Here is a 22,190-nt window from a genome sequence, read left to right as displayed (position 1 = left end):
CTATATTTTTATACTTAAATATGAAAGAGCATTTAACTGTTTATACACCTCATTCATTTCAAATTTTTTGTTTTATATTGTTGCCTGTCAACTTCGATTGTTGTTACTGTTGATTAGAGCTGAAGCTACAAATACCATTGAATATTTCTTGTAATAGTTGTGTTCGAGTATTAAATTATTGTAAAATTGTATATAACCTTCAAGAGAGAACAGAAATCATATTTATTTATGGAGCTGAAAACCGTTGTGCTCGTCAGGTTTTCTTCAATGAAAATCAGTCCAACAATATCATCCTCAAAAATTCCAGCCCATACATTGATCTTCTGAGGAAACTGGGTATTATCTTCACGAAACAAATGAGGATTTTCAATATCCAGTACCTACAATTGTGTTTGTTGACAAACCTATTTAATAAAAAAGTCACTTCATCACTAAACCAAATATATTTGTCAAATTTGGATCATCTTCAATTCTCTGAGATAAAATTCTACTCTTCTATCAAAATCGTATTCGCTGAGCTGTTGGTGACTTTGTATTTTGTAGGGGAAAAATTTATGTATGGAACCAATCAAAATGTTTGTTACAGTAGCTACTTTTTGAATGGAAGTGGTGGGTTCATTAATGAAATGACCTAGTATTTCAATCTGCGAAGTTTAATCGAGTTTTCTAGGTTGGTCATTTGCCTTATTGCACACAGAACCAGTTTCTTCAAATTTCCGTATTAGATCTATGACATATCGGTGATTTACGTTTTCCCCAGCATGCTCTCATTGAAAGCTCTAGCAGTTCTACGAGCACAACGGTTTTCAGCTTCATAAATAAATATGATTTCTGTTCTCTGTTGAAGGGTATACATCACTTTACAATAATTTAATACACGAACACAACTATTACAAGAAATGTTCAATGATATTAACACGACAGTCTAGTATATACAGTCATGAAGCTTGAGTTGTGAGGGTGCTAGGAACAATAGACTGCGCCGGTACTATTTCGCATTGTCTGTGATGAGGCGATAGTAGCGATCCTAGTGGTTAGCAACTATCTATGGATGCATATTCCCTACGTATTGAGCTTCATGACTATATACTAAACAGTAACAACAATCGAGGTTGCCAGTCAACGATATACAACAAAAGATGTGAAATAAATGAATGAGGTGTAAAAACAATTGAATGCTCTTTCATATTTAAGTATAAAAATATAGGAATGCCATTTGAAATTTCTAAAGGGGAGTGGCTGGAGGTGGGGGTGAAATCTAAAATGCAATTAAGCCTGGTTTCAGATTTCCCCCTCAATATCTAAATTGACGTGTTTTTTTTTTGTTTAAATTGAATTCAATTTAAATAATTAGTTATTTACACTGGGAAGTTTTGAAATGAAAGCCCTGTATAACAAACAATATCATTTTTATTTACTCTTCCAGATATGGCACTACACAGATATAAATATTTGCCATACTGCAGAAAGATTAGTTACTGGTAATTTAGCTCAAACAGGATAGCATCATAATGTTCCTATTGAGAGACGTGCTCCATTGTCCACACACAAACAAAACAACTAACAGATTAGGACAGCTGGAAGGAATCTTTTATATTTGTATTATATTGGGGACAAATGTCTCGTGAAGGCCTTGGAATTCTGCACCAGATAAATTGAAAGACTCACACATGAAGAAGGACTAGTACAGAGCAATCAGATGAAGTTTGAACAGGAGCGACGAGGTTTTCACTATGCGCTACTGACGCATTCACAGCAGAGAATGGACAGTGTAGAGTCGCAGTGTTACAGATGATGGAAGCATGCATGTGTTCGTCCTGACTTGTGTCAAGGTTAGTGAATCAGTCTCAAAGTTAGTAGCAAGTGACACAGTACATACGGTGTTTTCTTGTAATCTGTATAATGACTAATCAAATGTTTACTACTGAACTGTGTGTGTGTGTGTGTGCGTGTGTGTGAACTCAGTCTGCCAGTCAAGTACAAAGACTGGATGAAACAATTCCCAGGTGTAAAAATTCCATCCTGTACAACAATCCATAATCTTTATTCAACAGGAAGTGTTCAGTCTAAGAAACAAAACAGACAGCGTAGGGTTCTCACAGAACACAGCCCGGCGATGCTGCTCTTGCTATTGAAGATTAACCTTGCGCTCAGCCACCATCTTGCTTCACTATGCCACACTCGTGAACTGCATGCAAATCAATGAGAAAATATTACGAGAACTTCAAAAAGGACATATGTCACAATTTCTTGTTGTAAATTTCCTATCCACTGATAATATATATGGAAATCTGAATTATTATTTAAGGAAACTTATTATTTATGCTCAAGTGTGACTTCTGTTATATGTTAAAATTAGGATGTATTGTTGACAATTTGACAACCACTTACCTCAGGCAGAAATGCATGCTAGAATAAAGTTACCTAAATAAATCAGAAAATGAATTAGGCCTAATGTTGTTTAGGTTACACTGTAATTGTAAATATAGCCTAATAAATAGAGGAAAAAGTGTGCAATAAAAACAGCTCATTCTACTTTGATTATTCATTCTTTAACCCTTAATCATTCCTGGAATGTTATGCATAATAGTAAAAGTTGTCAAAAATAATCACGATATTTACATATAAGCCTACAAATTTGTTGATTCTGTATCATTGGAATGCTATGTAAACTGCTAGGGCTACTAATAGCCAAACAGTATACAAAATATTAGTTGTCCGATTAGTAGCTAATACAATTGCTGGATATTCATTATTAACATTACTAGGTAATAGAGGCCCATTTTTAATTATTTATCATTATTAAGAATATTAATTTTTTGCAAATGCTTTAAAATAGCCAGTGAAATGTAAATTGATCTGTGGTCAAGCTTACATTTATTAAATTCTCTGATTCCATAATTTTACGGATTTTCAAGTATGATAATGAAATTACTTGTATCAGTCCAATGACGTAAGAATAAAATTGATTTAAGTACAATACATGAATATTTAAACAAGAAAATATATTCAGTTCATTTGCGTGTGCTGTGATTTTGTAGGCCACCTATGTTACTTTCCATAACTGAATATATACTATTTTTTCTTATGCCAGCATATGTTTTTTGAAAAAAATCTTGATTGTCTTTCTTGTTCATCTGTTTTCTCACTTAATTCGGTCATTAATTTTCTTTCTCTGAGTTGTTGATTGTTCAGACTCACTAACTACTACTGTCACATGTAACTCTCACCACAATTTGCACCTACTTCGCAGCTGTCAGTTTCTGATGTATTGATGTTTTTAAATGAGTCCAGGGTCCAGCGCCAAAAGTTAGGCCTACCCAGCATTTGCTTTTATTGGATTGAGGGAAAATCCCGGAAAAACCTCAACCTGGTAACTTGTCCCAACCAGGATTTGAACCCGGGCCTGCTTGTTACTCCACAGCAGTGGATAATGTATTGATTTCACTGACACTGGAATCAACCTTTGAAGAGACACTTTCTTTCTCTAGGTGGCTTCGATCTGGCAGCACATGGTTTTTTTTTTCCAAATATTTATAGAATAGGAAGGAAATATACTGGGAACAGCTCCTTCTCTCAGTCCCGTGATGTAATCCATGTCTTCAGAATGGAAATGTTGAGAGCACACTACCGAAGCTGTAGTCGGTTGCCAATTTTCACTGTTGATTGCCTTTGCCCTTGCTTCTCGTATGTATTCCTTTCTCAAAATTCTATAACGAACATATATACTGTATTTGAAATATTCAACTGATACGTAAAGTAATTCATTAGACACATTGGATATATATATAATGTTCCAACATGCAGATACTTTTGGCCAGTATTCAAACATATTGAAACGTCTTATTTTCCTTGTTTCTTTCTGTTAGAGTAAGAAAAATTATACCTGAATACTACACAGATATTCATAATTTTAAAAAATATTAATAATCCAGACTCCAATTAGATTTACACCTTAAATATAAAAAAGGAAACCAGTAAATAGTATCTGTTCACATGAACTAGCATAGTGAACCAATATGGCTGACCGCACAGCAATGTGGTACTCACTCGCCTTCATGAGAGCAAATGATGTTACATAGAGCACTGCTGATCTGTTTTCTATATATCTGTGTCACAGAAGAAACATTAGATGACACTGGTCATTGATTAGAACAGTCTCCTAGAAAATCACACGCACCTTTCACAACAAGTACAAATTTCTTATGGCTGTGTGCAAAAAAGCTACTAAATTATCAAGGTTGCAGCCGTATAAAGTAATTAAGACACATGCTCTTCAATTGGGGATCATATATGTAGGCGCGCATTTTATGAGTGGATGCTGAATAATATTCATAACGGACTAAGAGACCCACATTTAATATTTTTCTCAGACAAGGTATCTTCCACCTTCATGGTTATATGTATTCACAAAACAATCGTTATTGAAGTGCTGAGAAATCTGATATCGTTCATGAAGTACCCCACACACCTTGGAATTACTAAAATGTAATATCCATCACAAAATTAACAGCATTAATCGACCAAAATTACAGCAAGTTGTGGGACATTTCATAAAAAGGTGCCAAAATGTGTGGACAACGAAGGCAGCCAGTTTCAGCACCTCCATCAATAAAGTTGGTAAATAAGATACTTTTTAAAATAATTGCGAAAACTTGTATCACCACGACTCTAGATTGTCCATTCACCACCACGAGTGCGTCAGTAGCACACAGTGAAAACCCTATCGTTCCTGTCCTGAGAGAGATTCCAGAATGACTTGAGGGATAGAACATCAATGTCATTAATGAGTGGCCTCTCATCTCACCTGACATGAGTACCATAAAATTTGTGGAGGAACTGAAAAACAAGTGCAGAGTAACTGGGAAGATCAATCATCTGTCACTCAAAATAATTTATGAGACAGTGTTGTTCGTGCCCGGGAAGGCATGGCCCTTGAAATTAATTGTAGAAATTACAGAGATTCTATGCAAGTCAGAATGCAAAGACATTCAAATAAAAGGCTTGAGTGATAATACAGATTATTTTCTTTTGTTTCAGTTTATGTTAGTTTAATTTATATAGTATTTTATAATAGCAGAAACAAACTTACTTGTGTTTTGACTGTTTTTACATATGTTTCTAAACTATCCAATTTCATTCAGCCATTTTGTGTTTTACGAAGTTTCTTAAAATAAATCAACATAAATAACGGAAAAAATTGCGTATTTGAATATTTATTAAATTAATATTTCTCTAATAGAGTCGGAACACTGTTTACTTTTTACATTTCCAATGAGCTAAACATTCACCCCACCCACTGTAGTTTCTTCTTTTTATCGCTCATAAAATTTATTCTGTAAAAGATATTATAAAATCTTCAGAAGTATCTTTTTTTTTTATTATTTTTGTAGGTTATTTTACGACGCTTTATCAACACCTGAGGTTATTTAGCGTCTGAATGAGATGAAGGTGATAATGCTGGTGAAATGAGTCCGGGGTCCAACACCGAAAGATACCCAGCATTTGCTCATATTGGGTTGAGGGAAAACCCCGGAAAAAACCTCAACCAGGTAACTTGCCCCGACCGGGAATCGAACCCAGGCCACCTGGTTTCGCGGCCAGACGCTCTGACCGCAGAAGCATCTTACGTGTGTATACAGCAATAACTAAGCAGGCACAGAATGATATTTCAACTTTTCACCCATACTGTTTTCAGTACCACTTGCTCTGCAGTAGTAGTTAAAGTAAAATGAAACTGTTAACATTTACAATTTCATACTTGTTGATAAGGCGATAATTGGAAATCTTCCACATGATTATGAAATGCAGGTACATCATTGAAACCCATTTCATGGTGAACTGGAAGGTCATGAAGCTCATCTGCACCTTGCAAAGACACATAACCAGACCCCAATTGAGGATTCTGCAAACAAGAACATATTTTCCGGATATTATGTTAACTTATTTGTTAATAAACAAAAAAGAACAGATGAAGGATACTTTAAGAGCAAAAGCAGAATATTTTCTTAAAAAAAAAAAGCATTAACATATTAGCCAAAAGTGTACTTATCCACCTTTTCCAAGTCAGAAAGCCTGAAGGTATATCACACAAGAAGTACTTTGAGTACATTATTATTATGTACAAAAAGTAAACGATTTACTAGAACATATTATTTTTGTAATAACTGTGTACTATGGTGGTAACTGATTAAACCATAAAACATTGTGTTTAAAGAAATGTATATGAAGTACAAAAAGAAAACATTATTATAGTTGAGGTTGCCACCTATCATCGAACCTTGGATGGGGCACTGTTAATAAATGTATAAAAGTCATATATAAGAATGAAATATTTCATGAACAATTTTGTGCGTGCTTGCTCCTCAACAAAGCATGTGTAAAATGGTCACAATCCACTTAGTATCCATTATTACTATTAATCAAAGTACAAGATAAACTAAGGAGTAGCAACAACTTCAAATTAAATTGACAGTGTTAATTCAGTGTACAGATATTTGGTTTCATATATGGTATTATTGAAACCATGTATGTTAACAGTATAGTGCATCTCAGCAAACGTTTCCAATGTTTCTGTTGGTCAACAAGCAGCAGGTCCCCCCTGCTACAACCGCCACTTGCACTTCTCAATGTTCCACGAGTATGTTTCCAAATGTGTACTCATTCACGCACTGAATATGTAACCATTGCAAAAACAACACAACATAATAAACTCCACTTATTTTTAGCTGACTCACTTTACATCATTATTGCAGACAGACTGACACAGCTAGTTTCGAGGGACAGGAATTCACCAAACCAAGCAATTTTCACGTCGTGATATCTATCTCTTTTTCCCTCATTCCCTCTCTCTTGGCTCGTACATGGTAAGAACTTATGCGTGGAAGATAACATAAATACAAGTTAGGAATGATGAAAAAAGCTAAACACTCGGTAGCCATGCACTTACAGGGAGAAAAACTCATGAGAATAGTCAAATCAGCATTTTTAGTTGGTTAATCATAAAATAGGGATGTCCGATTTTTAAAACTTATCAAATTTATTAATATAACATAGTATGTAAGTTTTAATCTTGCAAAGCACTGTGAATTCGCCAATGCAAGCAGCAGTGGTAGCAGGGGGAACCTGCTGCTGGTTGGCAGACAGAAACATTGGGAACGGTCACTGGGACTGACTGTATTATATGACTTAAGCCTTTGTCATGTCTCCTGCATATAAGGAAAGCATCTAAGTATTGTTTTCCGAAAGTAGAACAAAAATAATGGTACCAAGGGGTTTCATTTTCACATTTTTTTCCTTGTTTAAGTTGATTCTGAAACATATTCTAGCAAAGCAAAATAGAATCCTAAGGGAACTACAGTAGAACACAGTACAAGTCATGCACTTCCAAAATAATCCCACCAAATCAGGGACAAGCATAAACCCCAGTTATAACTGAGACGTAGAGAGCGACAGTGGGCTATGCCACATTTTTTTCCAAAATCGAGATAATTACATATTTTGATTCTCTTATGTATTATCTATTACATCTTATAATATTATTAATCTCTGTCACCTACTTCCATTATTTTTAATCAATTTTATTATTCGCAAGTACGAAAATTCACATTTCTGCTGTGCGAGAGTGAGCTATGCTGAGCTTCATTTCCCACTAATCTATAGCACATCTGTTGGTAGTTACGTGATCATACTAGTGAAAACATGGCTAAGCTGGGAAGTGATTCAGTTCCAAGCAGCCGCGAAAAATCAAGGAAGTGAAAGACAAATGAGGAGAATTGGAAAAAGAAAAAAGCCAAAGTTTGTATAAATCTAGGAATCTACACCGAAAATACCAACTGAAGTGGTGTTTTATTTGAGACAACTTAGGTGCACACATATAATATATATAATATCAACAGTACTATAATGTGCATGTGGCCCAAAAGTGTAGCTTCAAGAGGTGCCTCTGAAATAGCTTCCTGTTTATTCAAGATCCTTGGTAGACCAGAAAATACATTAGGAAAGAGAAAGCTGAGGTTTTCTCTGATTCTCTTGCGGCACAAAATTAGAATAAAACCATATACATGATGTACTACATTTTGGTTATGACAAGTTTATTCGACGTTACAGAACATTACTAATTAGTATCAGGTCACACATTTCTTCCATGTGATAGTGACTTGGTGTGATCAACAAGAAGATTAGGAAGACAGACTATGTTTTCACTCTGGAAGATTGGTACCAGCTTATTGGAAACGCATGAGCGAAAAATCTTTTCATGTGGAAAAAATGGTGAAAGAAGACTTTGTGGATTTTCAAACTGCAACATCTTGCTTCACCAATAAGCAATGCAAATCAATACAGAAGATGCAGTTTCGTCAGATTGTAGTTCTGAAAGTAGACAAAGAAAAACCCGGTGTCATTCAGTACAAAACACATTATTCATCACTTGTATCATGAGAGAAAGTTCATATTTACGTATATGAAAATCACAGCAAGGCCCTCAAGGACACATTAACCAAATAATAGGAAAGTTTGAAGGACACTGAAAATTCAGAATATGAAGATGCTTTATCCAACAGGAAGAAAAATTGCTGCTGCTAAGTATAAAGACTTGATGAGTATATACCTGAAAATCATCATTCCTTGCACCTTGAGCTTCAGTCCACACCTGTGGAGTAACAGTTAGTGCATCTGGTCGCGAAACCAGGTGGCCCGGGTTCGATTCCTGGTCAGGGCAAGTTAACTGGTTGAGGTTTTTTCCAGGGTTTTCCCTCAACCCAATATGAGCAAATGTTGGGTAACTTTCGGTGCTGGACCCCGGACTCATTCACCGGCATTATCACCTTCATCTCATTCAGACATTAAATAACCTAAGCTATTGATAAAACATTGTAAAATAACCTATTAACCTATCTTGAGCTCCAGCCACAGAATCCAATTGGTGATGATGAATGGGATGATTCAGATTGTTAATTGTAAGGCCAGGTGCACACAGAATCAGATGCGACATTTTGTCTCATAGTACTTGTCTCCCATTGATTTCTTATTATGTGGTGCACACAGAAACAGATGTGGCACGACGGTCGCGAGCAGACACGAGGAGACACAGAGAGACATCGAATGACTGCTAGAAGTTCGTCGTGAGGAGACTGTCTGATTGCTGCAGTGTACTGCGCATACGTTAGCAGTGGCTATGATTGCATGCTTTACTATCTACAGATACTATATTGTTGTGTAGTGCACATTATTCATAATGGAGCTCAATGCGGATAAATTAGTTGTTTTAGTATGGGAAATATACATTCTGTAAAATCTTTGAAACAATATCACGAAAATAATGTGGTTTCTAAAAATATGTGAGAAATTGCAAATGAGATGAAAGCACGAAGTGATTAATAATATTGATAATAATAATAATTTATAATCGGCCTACTTCTCTGCTTTATACTATCACTCATTATTGATTTAATATATAATCTTTCTTTATTGAGAGTCGTGAAGTAGTCATAAACATAGAAAATGACGTTTGTGCACTACATTAGTAGTATTTAATTTTAAGATTCTTTCAATTGTATAGATTTTTAGGCGTATTAAGCATCCTTAAGAAATAATAACCAAATACAATAGAAATTTTCATATAGACAGTCCTCTTTCATTGACGCCATTTTCTAGCCAAAGCCAATTTTCCAATCCCACAGCCAGCATATCAGTTGTCGCGAGCAGACAGTTTTAAGCTGTCGCGAGGCATGGTAAAGCAAAATGTAGCATTGCACCGCATTGAGTCGTGTCTGATTCTGTGTGCACCTGGCCTAAGTTCAGAACTTTTCTTATTTTGAAACAGTTTATGAAATATTCAGTAAAATGGTATGCTCAGATATATTTTTAATTTTCTGTCTCCCTTAAGCTGTTTTTGCATGTTAATACTTTTTCATGAAAATTCAATTTTTTTTTAGTTGGTTATTTAACGACGCTATATCAACTACGAGGTTATTTAGCGTCGATGAGATTGGTGATAGTGAGATGGTATTTGGCGAGATGTGGTCGAGGATTCGCCATAGATTACCTGGCATTCACCCTACAGTTGGGGAAAACCTCGGAAAAAACCCAACCAGATAATCAGCCCAAACGGGGATCAAATCCATGCCTGAGCACAACTTTAGACCGGCAGACAAGCACCTTAACCGATTGAGCCATGCCGGTGGCTTTCAATTGTGTTTTAACTGACGTATTAACGGCATCTGAGGATTAAATGAACACAATTAACAGAATAATAAAATTAACAGTTTGAATATTAAAGATTTTATCCTTCTTTCTTGCAGACTGAATGAGTTACTGCTTTACTTTTTGAAGATTTCAAAAATCTGACAGGGTTACACCACTTTTTAATAATCATTTAAACTGTGTATAATAAATTAGAAATGAATAAATCATATTTTAATATGTTCCAAGTTGTCAATAAGCCTTGGTAATGAACGGACGCGAGTTGAGCATGACTCTAACGCTGCAAATAGAGCTGCATTGCCCTCAGGAAATGTTACGGGAGGAGATTCAGTCCGAGAAAATGTATAATAATAATAATAATAATAATGATTTATTTAACCTGGCAGAGTTAAGGCCATACGGCCTTCTCTAACACTCAACCAGGAGTAAAGACTGCATTACAAAAACACTACAAATAAACAAATTACACTACAATTTTACACACAAAACTGAATAAGATAATAATAATAATAAAATATAAACAACAAATAAGAAGAAATCAGACATAATATATAACATACAGAAAGAAAGAAAAAAGCATAATAATATGTGAACAGCAGAACAAAATAAATGAGGCATACAAAAAAAAGACAATTATTATTAATAATAATAATAATAATAATAATAATAATAATAATAATAATAGTAATAATGATAATAATAATAATAATAATAATAATAATAATACTAATAGTAGTAATAAAATAGTGCAGTACAAAGTATACAGTGAATACAATATTTCTAAGTACACACAATAAGAAAAATTAAGATTATATATAGCTCAACTTACACATTAGAGATATAACATTATCGGAAAATATGAAAACAAAAATATAAAATAAGTTGAATATCATTAGAACATAAAAAAATGTGAATACGTGGAAACATGCAATACAACACTTGTCATAATAGTAAGTTAGTTTGGCAACTCGTCATAAGATAATTTTCTAACTTGGATTTGAAAGAATTCAATGTTCGGCAGCCCTTGACTTCAGGCGGCAGAGAGTTCCAGTGACGAGAGGTAGCAACAGTGAAGGATGAGGAATACAGAGACGATGCGTGAAGTGGAATTTCTAGCTTGTTATCGCGTTGTGATCGAGTATTAATATTATGATAGCGAGAGAGAGTATGAAATCGAGCGAATAAATAATAGAGGGATGAAGAGTGCATAATTCGATATAAGAGAGAAAGTGAGTGCAGATTTCTCCTCTCATGTAACCTAAGCCATGATAACTTCTTGAAAGAAGGTGAGATATGATCATAGTATCGAACATTACAAATGAAGCGGACGCACGCGTTATGAACACGCTGTAGTTTCTGAGCGGAATCAATCCTGAGATCACTGAACAAAACGTCGCAATAATCGAAGTGAGGTAGAATGAGTGTCTGTACCAGCGTCTGTTTTAATTTAGATGGATAATGATACAATCTTTTTAGTGAATGGAGAATAGAGAATGCCTTCTTACATGTATATTTAATATGCGTATCCCAATTGAGATTAGATTCGAAATGTACTCCGAGATTTTTTACGGTAGAGCTAAACAGGATGATTGTTTTATTCAGTTTCACAGGTGGAATATTCAGGTCGTTGACTTCAGGAATTAATCTACGGTTCGCGAACAGAATAGCCTGTGATTTACATGCGTTTAGGTTAAGCCCAAATTGTTGAGACCAGGAAGAGATGGAATCAAGATCTTCATTCAGACTATTAATGCTATTGTTTAGTGCGTCGGGACGGGCTGAAATATACAATTGAACGTCGTCTGCATATATTTGATATCTGCAGTGCTTAAATGAGTTGGAAATTCCATTTATATAAATAGAGAAGAGCAAGGGGCCTAATACTGATCCCTGAGGAACTCCTGTGTCTACAGTACGCCAGGATGAGAAACGATTATTAGATATGACACGCTGCTGGCGGCCAGTAAGGTAGGAGTACATCCAGGTGATAGCACTATCAGAAAGGTGTAGCGTTTGTAGTTTAGTCAATAGTAGATCGAAGTCAACAGAATCAAAGGCTTTGCTATAGTCCAATAAAACTAGTACAGTAGCCTGTCGTTTATCCATGGCTGCACGTATGTCCTCAGTAACATTCAACAAAGCAGTAGAAGTGCTATGGCCATTTCTAAATCCTGATTGTAAAGGGTCTAAAAGATTAAATTCTATTAGGTAGTCTGACAACTGCTTATGAATGATGCGTTCCAGAGCTTTAGATAAAATGGTAAGAATGGAGATTGGCCTATAGTCTTTTGCAGAAGTAGGTGAATTTACTTTAGGAAGTGGGCGTACCAAGGCTGTTTTCCAGAGTTGCGGATAAATAGACGTGATAATTGAAGAATTGAAAATATGAGTTATTACGGGAAGCACGACATCGACTAACTTATCGATAAAGACTATGCTTATGTTATCAGTGCCTTGTGCTTTAGATTTAATGCTTTTAAGAGCCCTTCTTACTTCAGAATCAGTAATGTACGAGAAGAAAAATTTTTCGCGAGAAGGTGGAGGATTAGCTAGGAGAGTATTAATTGTATTTCGTTTTGACTGTTTTTCAGGTCGTATAGTGGGAGGTGAGGTAAAGTATTCATTGAGTTTATCAAGCGGTATGTTTATAACTTCAGCTTCTGATGCTTTCTTCCCTACTCCCATATCACGTAAGTTATTCCAAAGACACCGAGGGGGAATGGACGGGTCGACGAGACTCAGGGCGTGACGGGGTTTAGCTTTCCTAATGCTTTGTGTGGTTTTGTTTCTAAGTTTTTTGTAGTTGTTAAAGTTTTCGGCAGATTTGTTGTGTCTGTACTTCCGGAAAGCAGCGTCACGTGACGTCATAAGATTACGAATACTGTCATTCAGCCATGGGGCAGGTCGGTGAGTGACACGTCTCTTCTTTAAAGGTGCATGTTTGTCGAATAATTGTATTACCATGTCATTAAAGGTGGCAACTTTTTCGTCAACTGTGATTAAATTAAAAATAGTATGCCATGGCATTTGTAGGGCGTCAGAAATTAGTTGGTCGTTGTCAATGCCTTTTAGAACTCTGTAAGTAATTACCTTAGCTGCATTTTTTGGGCACTGAAGAGAGTACTCGGCAAAAATAAGATCATGACCAGATATTCCCGGAACTGGTAACTGTCCTGAGGTTAGAATTCTATCAGAATTATTCGTAATGATTAGGTCAATTAAAGTATCAGAAGTAGGTGTGTGGTGGGTAGGATTGAGTGGAAGAATTGTTAGATTAAAAGTTTCGAACAAATTACGCAGTTGATTAGTCCCATTTGATCTGACAGCCAGAAAATTAATATTGAAATCCCCCATAACTAAGACATGTTCATATTGCGGTAAAAGATCGGCTAACGGGCTTTCTAAATCGGATAAATGTCCAGCTTTGGGAGGCTTATAAATAACTGCTAAGAGACATTTATGAAGACTTGCTTGTATTTCTACGAACAAATATTCGGGTCGTAATGCATCGCCTTGTGATTTTAGAATAATTTTAGGGTGCAGATCATTCCTAATATATGCGCAAACTCCACCCCCTCGTTTGTATAATCTGTCATTTCTACATAACGTATAGCCGTTTAAGTGAACGAGTGAGGAAGACAACGAGGGTTTTAGCCACGTCTCGCTAACAAGAATACATTGGACATCTATATTAGTGAAAATAGAAGAGAATTCCTGGAAGTGAGGAGTAATGCTTTGACAATTTAAATGTGCTATTTTCAAAGATTTGGGGTCAGGTGAGAAAGACTGCTTTAACAGCTGAGAGGTAGACAATAGGAGTGAACAACAGAAAATATTAGCAGGGGCGAAAGACTTAGTAGATCACAATATATAAGATGTAAATACTGAAGAAAGGACAAACAATAATGAATCAAGTGACAACAGGCAGTGTATTGAAAGAGTTAAGATAAACATAAAGGGACACAGTGAGAAGATTGAATTGTTGAGATAAGAAATAGAACAAATGAAGAATATTAAGCAGTACGAAATAAGTTAAAGAGAAAGGACATTGTTATTCTTCGGAGTAGAGGAAAAGGGACGTGTATTCGCAATAGAAACCGGGGAGGCAGTAAGCAGAGTACGCTATGAGATCTTCAAACTGGAGGTAACAGCAGAAGACATTGAGGAGATATAGAATCGGATTAGGATGTAACAGGTCTACTGTGATAAGATTCTCAAACACAATAACCAAAGAAAAAATATTAAGGAACTTACACAGAATGCGAGGAATGAGAATGAGGGTGGAAAAAGACCTATGACATCAGATGTAAAAGGACGCTACTACTCTCTTTCATGAAAGCGGCAAGAGCGAATGGACATTTTGCAAAGTTATATGAAGATAATTTAAAAATAAATGGGATATCCTATGATGTAGAATTCTGTAAGGCAAATGAAGTTCACCCAATATTTGGATTAAATACGAAGAAGCGAGAATATCAATATGAAAAAGAGCAGAGGAGATCTGAAGAAATAGACACAAGATCGCAAGGTACTAATGGACAAACTGATGGAATTAAAATCGTGAGGAAGAAGAATGGTGAACAGGAAAATAAAATGAAGCAACCGCAGTTATCGAACACACTGGAAAGTATAGAAAATGAACAAAATCATTGGCATAGATGAATACCGACCAGCCCAGCTAAACAGAGGTTAAGATAAGATCGGAATTCGAACTGGGACAAAAAATATGTGCCAGGTGATGGACAGTCTGTTCAATCAGCAGTTGTGGTGGAAAGTTACTATCATAATAAGATCATTGACCAGATACATTTAGATGACGGAGGAGAATTTGCTGAATTGCAGAATAAGCACTTTGTGCCAGAGGAAGCGGAACAGAATCAGGAAATGCTGAGCTCAAGAATACATAAGAAGAAAACATATATGAAGAAATCAGATAAGAACAGCTTAAGTACCATAAGTGCAATGAAGTTTGGAGACACAAGTAAAAATTCAAATGATTCGGGAAATGAATTAAATAGTTTAGTGGGAAGGAAGGTCAGTGCCAAGAGGGGAAGTGGAAGTGTTTCTGTGAGTGCAAGGCCTGAAATGGGGAGAAGTGAAGAGAAGAAAAAAGACCACGGGTTTATGACAGAAGTGGGTGAAGTGGATGTTTCTGGTCCAGTGATGATTGAGGATATAGCAAGTAAATTAAATAATACATTTGAGGTGTTTAGTAGGAAGATAAGTGAGAAGATAAAGGTAATGAAAATAGGCGAGGAGGATGGTGGAGGAGGCTAGCCAGGATAGTGAAGCATAGCATGAAGAAAATAAGTGAGACAGAAAATGTAATATACTTAAGAAATAGACATAATAACAATCCGATTGGATAATGACGAAGTAAGGATTAGCAACAAGTATTATTAGGAACAGAGTATGTTCGATATAAGTGAACTGGAAATAAAGAAAGGAGATGTAAAAGTGTCAATTTTGAATGATGTAAATTAAGTCGTTAGGTTTTAAAAGTGGTAATATTGATCAATTTAGATAGGGACAAAAGTAAGAGATTATATATAGTAAATAGTGAATGACTGTAAGGGAAAAGGGAGGATACAATAATGAGGGAATGTAAGCAAGAGGTATGAATTTAAATTAGAAAAGTGTCTACAAAATGTATATATCTGTAATGAATGTAATTGTGGCACCGGATACAAAATTGTGAGATCCACATTACATGGATGTAAATGTTGACATCACATATATATCATATCATATTAATGTGTTAGATTTATGACCATGAAGGCAAACACAAGTCTCTAAATATCTCAATTTCTTGTTCCTTGTGGCACAGATCACTATCACTTTCTAGGCCTCAACTCTTGCAAATATATTTATGGACATAACTTGCCCAGATGTTACTAATAATAAACATACATTAGCTGATGAATTGTTATTGAACAAATAAAAACAAAAATGCTTAATGATAATGTTTTCTTTAAAAATATACATTCTCATAGATATATTGTATTTGGAGAAGATTTACAGATTAGAACATTTACACATCTCTTTTAGCACAAATGATGTGAGATGCTAGAATATTTACATATCATATCTGTTTATAGTATTTGTTTATGTTACTTCTTTCCTCTGTGTTCTGTGTTGATGTACTACTGCAGGATTCAAAACTTTAATTTATCATAGTAAATTTATCTGATACGAATACAACCAAGACACATCCACAATTTTCAAAGAATTGGCAGTAAATTGATACATACACACCTGCATTTTATCCAAATTATATTCAGATCCTGTGTACTGATTGATATACGTGTGACTCATTGCTGGAGCTAAACCATTTCCATATAAAGAATGGTTCAATCGTGGACTACTTGAAGATGCTTCACTTCCACTGCTTACTGACAAACTAGCAAATCTAATAAAACAAGCATTAAGAAACGTTCTTAGTTTCAAAATATATGGTTAATTTCACAATTACAGACTTTCATATTATACAAGCATGCCAACTGTAACACATTCTGAACATGTAGTTTTCTTTTATCCAATACCACTTGCATTAACTAATATGTCGATCGTTTATAACAGTGATCTCCAATGTAGCTCCCTTAACTGTTGTGTTAGAAAATTCACTGCATTCCATTTTTTATGCTTAGTTTCCTGGTTTGTCAATCAGATCATAAGATACTGTCCTGCAGCATCTGCAGTACCAATCAAAACATTAGCTTGCAGAAACTGCCCACAGAAAGAGCATATTCGAGTGGAAAGGCAGAGTGGCCTATACCCCCCTCAATGTTTTCAAACTTAAGGAGAATAATTTTATTCTTACATGAACTTAAACTGCTTTTTACTTGCAATTTAACCATTTTATGCTTAATTGTTTCTTTATTGCTTACAATTTTTATACAATTTTATGCTTAACTGTATGACCACTTATCGAAGAAAACACATGACAGCTACCAATCAGCATGCATACTATGAAATGTGTTCCTGCTATTCAATGACCTGCCTGCTCATTACTCCATCTCTATTTTCTTCTATACTCCTCATAACAGACTGTTTTTCCTAATTTATATTTTAATTCAGCAATGTATACATTATCCCATTATTCTCTGGCTTAGTTGCCTCATAAGTGACACCTTATTGGTGTCACTTATGGGGTTGCCAACATCTCTTTGGACAGTTAACTAAACAACAATATTTTAATATTTTAATTAGGTTCAGTGCTGTCAATCTAATCGATAATTATCATTTTATATGACAATTTTATGAGTCACTTAGCCTTGTACATAGTAAGCAATAGCCAGCTTCTATTGTACTAATGCTAAGTAGGGAACCCTTATTTGTGTAACAGTGTGCTATAGTGTATACTATTGTGCATGCATCATGATTAACACATCAGTGATTTATTAGTCAGGGACATGTTGATGATGATGAAATTCCAGGACCAAGCAAAAATGCTGGTTGATACATCAGAAAAAAAGCTGAGATGGGAATCTATTGTTTATGATCTACATAAACAGATTAGTAAAACTGATTAAGCTAAATGATGCAATGCATATTTGTTTCCATAGCAGCTTGTAACCCAACTTGCGTCTCTCCCACACTACTGTAACTTGAGAGCTGTTGTAAGTCTTCTTTCATTATATAAAGTACAACTTCTTTGTAATTTTATTACATATTTCATAACCTTGTTGTATTGCAGTGCTTGGAAATAATATTTTGTTGTCATTTCTGTAATTAGTCATTAATAAGACGTTATCTTTCTTCCTTCCTTCTTTCTCCTACCTCAGATATTGGGCTTATTGACCTGTTACATCATCTTCTTCACATGCTTTCCTAATAGACAGTCAAATAAAATAATTCATTCAAGCACTATTTATATGCAAATCAATATTTCTAACCACATCTAAAAACAAAATAACTGAAAACCCTGGTTGCCATGCTTCCTCCTCTATTTGATACCTGGATAGACTACTACGTTGCAAAGCAAAGGAACTTTGTGGGGCAAGAACAAATGGTGAGGTTCTTATAAATGACGTAAATCTATGATGTGAATTATTTAATTGTTACAGATAGCCTTCAGTTCTATGCCACATGTGATGTTGCGTGATTCTAGTTTGTTTTAAACATTTGCTGATTCACTCTCTCACATTAAAATTTAAATAGGTTGTGTATTTGCATCTGGTTTTCTTTTTCTCCCCTTCGTAAATCTAGAGGGAAACCATTAGCCAGTCCTCATCCCAGCATCCATTCCTTGAGACAGAGAGAATGGTGCTATACCAACAAACCACAATGTGCCACTTGCAGAAGGGAGTAGATTTCTGTCACCTGCCTGACAACAGCCAGACGACAGCACAGAAGAGATAAGCTCACTTTCCCAAAGGCACAAGGAACACTTACTAAAGCCCAACGTGATGTCACTAGTCATGTGGTGACACAGTCTTGTCGAGACAAATAAAAGGTCGGGTATCAGAGTGAAATTTCAGTGTTGTCCACCCTCTGGAACCATTCACATTGCCTCACAATGCTAACCTCTACTCTATCAATCCCTTGATGGCAGAGTTTACATGTTTCGCTGCCCCTGTCATTGTAAAGTCGCGAAACTAGGCTCGTTCGATTCCTAGACACCCAGAGAGCTTGTTCTTGCTGTCGAAAAGTCGCAAAGCTACGCTTGTTCAATCCTTGATTGCGAGAACCAACCTCAAACCCAGGTTTCATCTCTCTCGTTCTCCTACCCCCACATCATACCCACAAAGCAAGTCTAACTCAGACACTCCCATTACACCTGTTTTCCTTTAGCACGAATCCTGCCTCACTATAGTCGTAACTCTTCCCACATCGAAGTCTCAAAATTACAACTATCTGAGGTTTTTCCCAACCAAAAGGCAAATGCCGGGTAATCTTTTGGCGAATCCTCGGACCTCACCTCATCTCACTACATCTCGCCAAAATATTGTAAAAAATTGCACAAAATTGTAAAAATTGTAGAAAATTACTAAATTGTAAAACTGTAAAAATTGTAATTGTAATATTGCAAAATTTTTACTTGTTCCATATCTTAAAGCTTCATTGCTCATGTAAGATCTATGGAATAAAATAAATGAATGAATGAATAAATGAATACCATGACACTCCTGCTTCCTCTCCCTTGAAGAACAGGGAAAAAATCTAACATTTTCTTGTTTTTAATAAACATCATAACTTGACATCACTCCCACTTTAGCTTCAGCCTTTTGTTTGTCACTCCTGTTTTCCCTCTCTCCACCTCGACGAAGCCAGAGGGATGCAACAGAGATTGCACATGACATAGTTTACTTCCCTTTTCATGTCAAGACTTTTCATTGCTCCTTCAAATCAAACACTCTCAGTCAATTCTGAATCCACGAGCTTAGGATCCAGTGGCAAACATGGTATCAACTAGACCAACATGACAATGCATTAGCTATTAATCAGCATAGTGAAATCTCAATACATCAAACACTAAAGTCCCTTAAGACACTTCTTCCTATATCACTAATACCACATGCCATCTCGTTCACAAAATCGAACACTATTATTATTTTCGTGGCTATAATATGTAAATATTGATCAAGTATACTACTTTTCCCAGGTTGAGTTACGTTGGTTATTGCTGAAATCAGTGCTCAGTGACCTACTGACAATTCTCATTGAAACTTTACATCCTGTATATGACCATAAATATTCTCAAACTTCCATCTCACTACCGACATTATTAATTATGAGCGTTAACGATTTTGTGCAAGAAATATTCGATAACTGCTACTGAATACGGAAAATGTTTCAAATAATGAATTTTGCATTATAAAAATCTTACAAAGTAAAGAAATGTGCAATTTGATACACATATACATAGAGTGAAAGTGAAATAGCCTTGCAGATTTCCAGAGTGAATAGCTCATGTTGAATGTAACAAAAAACTATAATATCATATTGGTGGAATGTTCATAGTTTTTGCAGAAAAAAAATATTTTTTCCCAAATGTTTAACAATCTCTTATTCATAACTATTGCGAGTAGGATTGTGACTTTTATCCATATCATTAGGAAATCTAATAAAGAATAATTTATCCCTCTAGCATATTTCAATAGCATACACAGTTTCCATGTAAATTTGATTTTAAAAACCCCTAAATTCAAACCATTGCACGAAGTGAACGCATGGCAACGTCTTGGCAGCTTATGTATGGAGACTCACTGAGTTCGTTGACTTCTTACATCTGTATATGAGTAGAGTGTTTTTGCGACAATGTTGCCGGACTGCTGAAACTTCTAACTTAATTTTCTAATTAACTGTGTATTTAATCACAAAACATAATGTAGGTTTTATATTCATTTACGTGTACCCTATCATCTCTTTCATCTGCAAGTTTATTTCACTTCCATCCTGTATACTTTTATCTACAAATAAATAAAAGATTTCTTCAGTCGACACAAAATACACACAACAAAATGCAAAGAAAATAAGAATCATCTATATTTTATGCAAATCTAGTTTTTTCAGGTAAAGCTCCCTGTAAAGCAGATCTGAATAATTTCAAGGGAAAAATTATTAATCTATATTTTAGTATTCAGTTAAAGATAAAGTGTGTGTGTGCATACCACAGAAGCACTCTCATACTTCCTAGACCTCAGCACTAGAAGAAGGGAATATGATCAATATCACATTTTCCTCATCTTTTCCCTTTAAAAATGACCCAGCAGTAACTCTGGAACTATTCTGAAAAGTTATGGTAAAACACTACGTTTTCTAGGATTTGAACTCAGATTCTTTTAGGCCTCGGGCACTCACTTTGCTGACAGAACCAACTTCATTCTCTTCAACACTGGGTCTCGGAAACTATGTGCTAGATTTTAATTTTTATAAATACTGAGCCCTAAGTAACCCTTACAGATATAGACATAGATTGTTGAAAAGAAAACTTTACTAACATCACCTGCACAACTGTACGCCAAGCAGGAGAAAGTACAACAGTCTGAGATGTGTGGGGTAATGTGTTAATATTATTCAGCTTCACACTGGACCCACACTCATTTTATCTGACATAGCGTAAACATAATACATAAACATATCACTCATTCAATAATATTTGAGTGATATGGCTTTAAAAACCTTTTATGTTTGGATTTGCCAGTCTCACTGTCAACAATGTCAAGAAAAACCGTACACGAAAGACTAAATATGGACTCTAAGAGAATGAAATTGCAAGTCCAAGATGAACTTAAGAAGGTGGATGTGGTGGCAACTACAACCAATGTATGGAGTGAAGTCAAAAGTACTCTCATAGATCTTGCATAGTTACAGAGTGTTTATCATAGGCACAAACTGCAGGGGTCAGAAGACGACAATGAAGCAAGGCAAAAAGTCCTAAAAGAGATCCAGAAGTCAGTAGTTTCTGAAATCTATTGAGTTTTATTATGTCTCGTCAGTATTGGTGCTCTGGGGTAACACAGCATTTGATATGCACTGGAGAAAGAGAGCATTATAACATGTGCTCAATATGGCCACTGTTCATGATAAGGCAGGCATCAGCAAAGAAATAAAAACTGGCGGGCACTTGACTTCTGTCATTCATCCCAGCATCCCCGTCTACTTGATGATGTGCCAAAGCTTGAAGTTCTTTCAGCCACCATGAAGACATTGCCCTTGATACATCGTACAAGGCCAACTGCATAACACCATATGATGATTAATGGAGCAATAGTGGAATGCCAGTAGGGAAAATGGGAGTACCCCGCGAAAATCTACCACCAAACACCATCTTTGTCAGCCACAAATTCCAGTTAGACCTGCCAGAATTTGAACCCAGGTTACCAGCATGGAAAGCCGACCTCTAGTCATTAGGCTAATGGTGCACCATTGAGTTAAAATAATAATAATAATAATAATAATAATAATAATAATAATAATAATAATAATAATTATTATTATTATTATTATTATTATTATTATTATTATTATTGGTGACGTATACA

General features: G+C 35.5%; 1 protein-coding gene across 2 annotated transcripts in view; it reads right to left on the bottom strand.

Moving 5' to 3' along the window:
• sav (scaffold protein salvador) overlaps nt 1-22,190 on the bottom strand; it is a 78,386-nt gene that overhangs the window by 41,427 nt on the left and 14,769 nt on the right. For both annotated transcript variants that reach the window (XM_069815561.1, XM_069815562.1), the window contains 2 exons: nt 16,459-16,612; nt 5,762-5,905 (listed from right to left, as the gene is read on the bottom strand). In XM_069815561.1, coding sequence (XP_069671662.1) covers nt 5,762-5,905; nt 16,459-16,612 — 298 coding nt within the window. The remainder of the gene's footprint in view (nt 1-5,761; nt 5,906-16,458; nt 16,613-22,190) is intronic.

Source organism: Periplaneta americana, chromosome 17, assembly GCF_040183065.1.
Source record: "Periplaneta americana isolate PAMFEO1 chromosome 17, P.americana_PAMFEO1_priV1, whole genome shotgun sequence".
NCBI lineage: Eukaryota > Metazoa > Arthropoda > Insecta > Blattodea > Blattidae > Periplaneta > Periplaneta americana.
The sequence above is the reverse complement of the archived record's forward strand: the minus strand, read 5'-3'. Positions and strand labels throughout refer to the sequence as shown.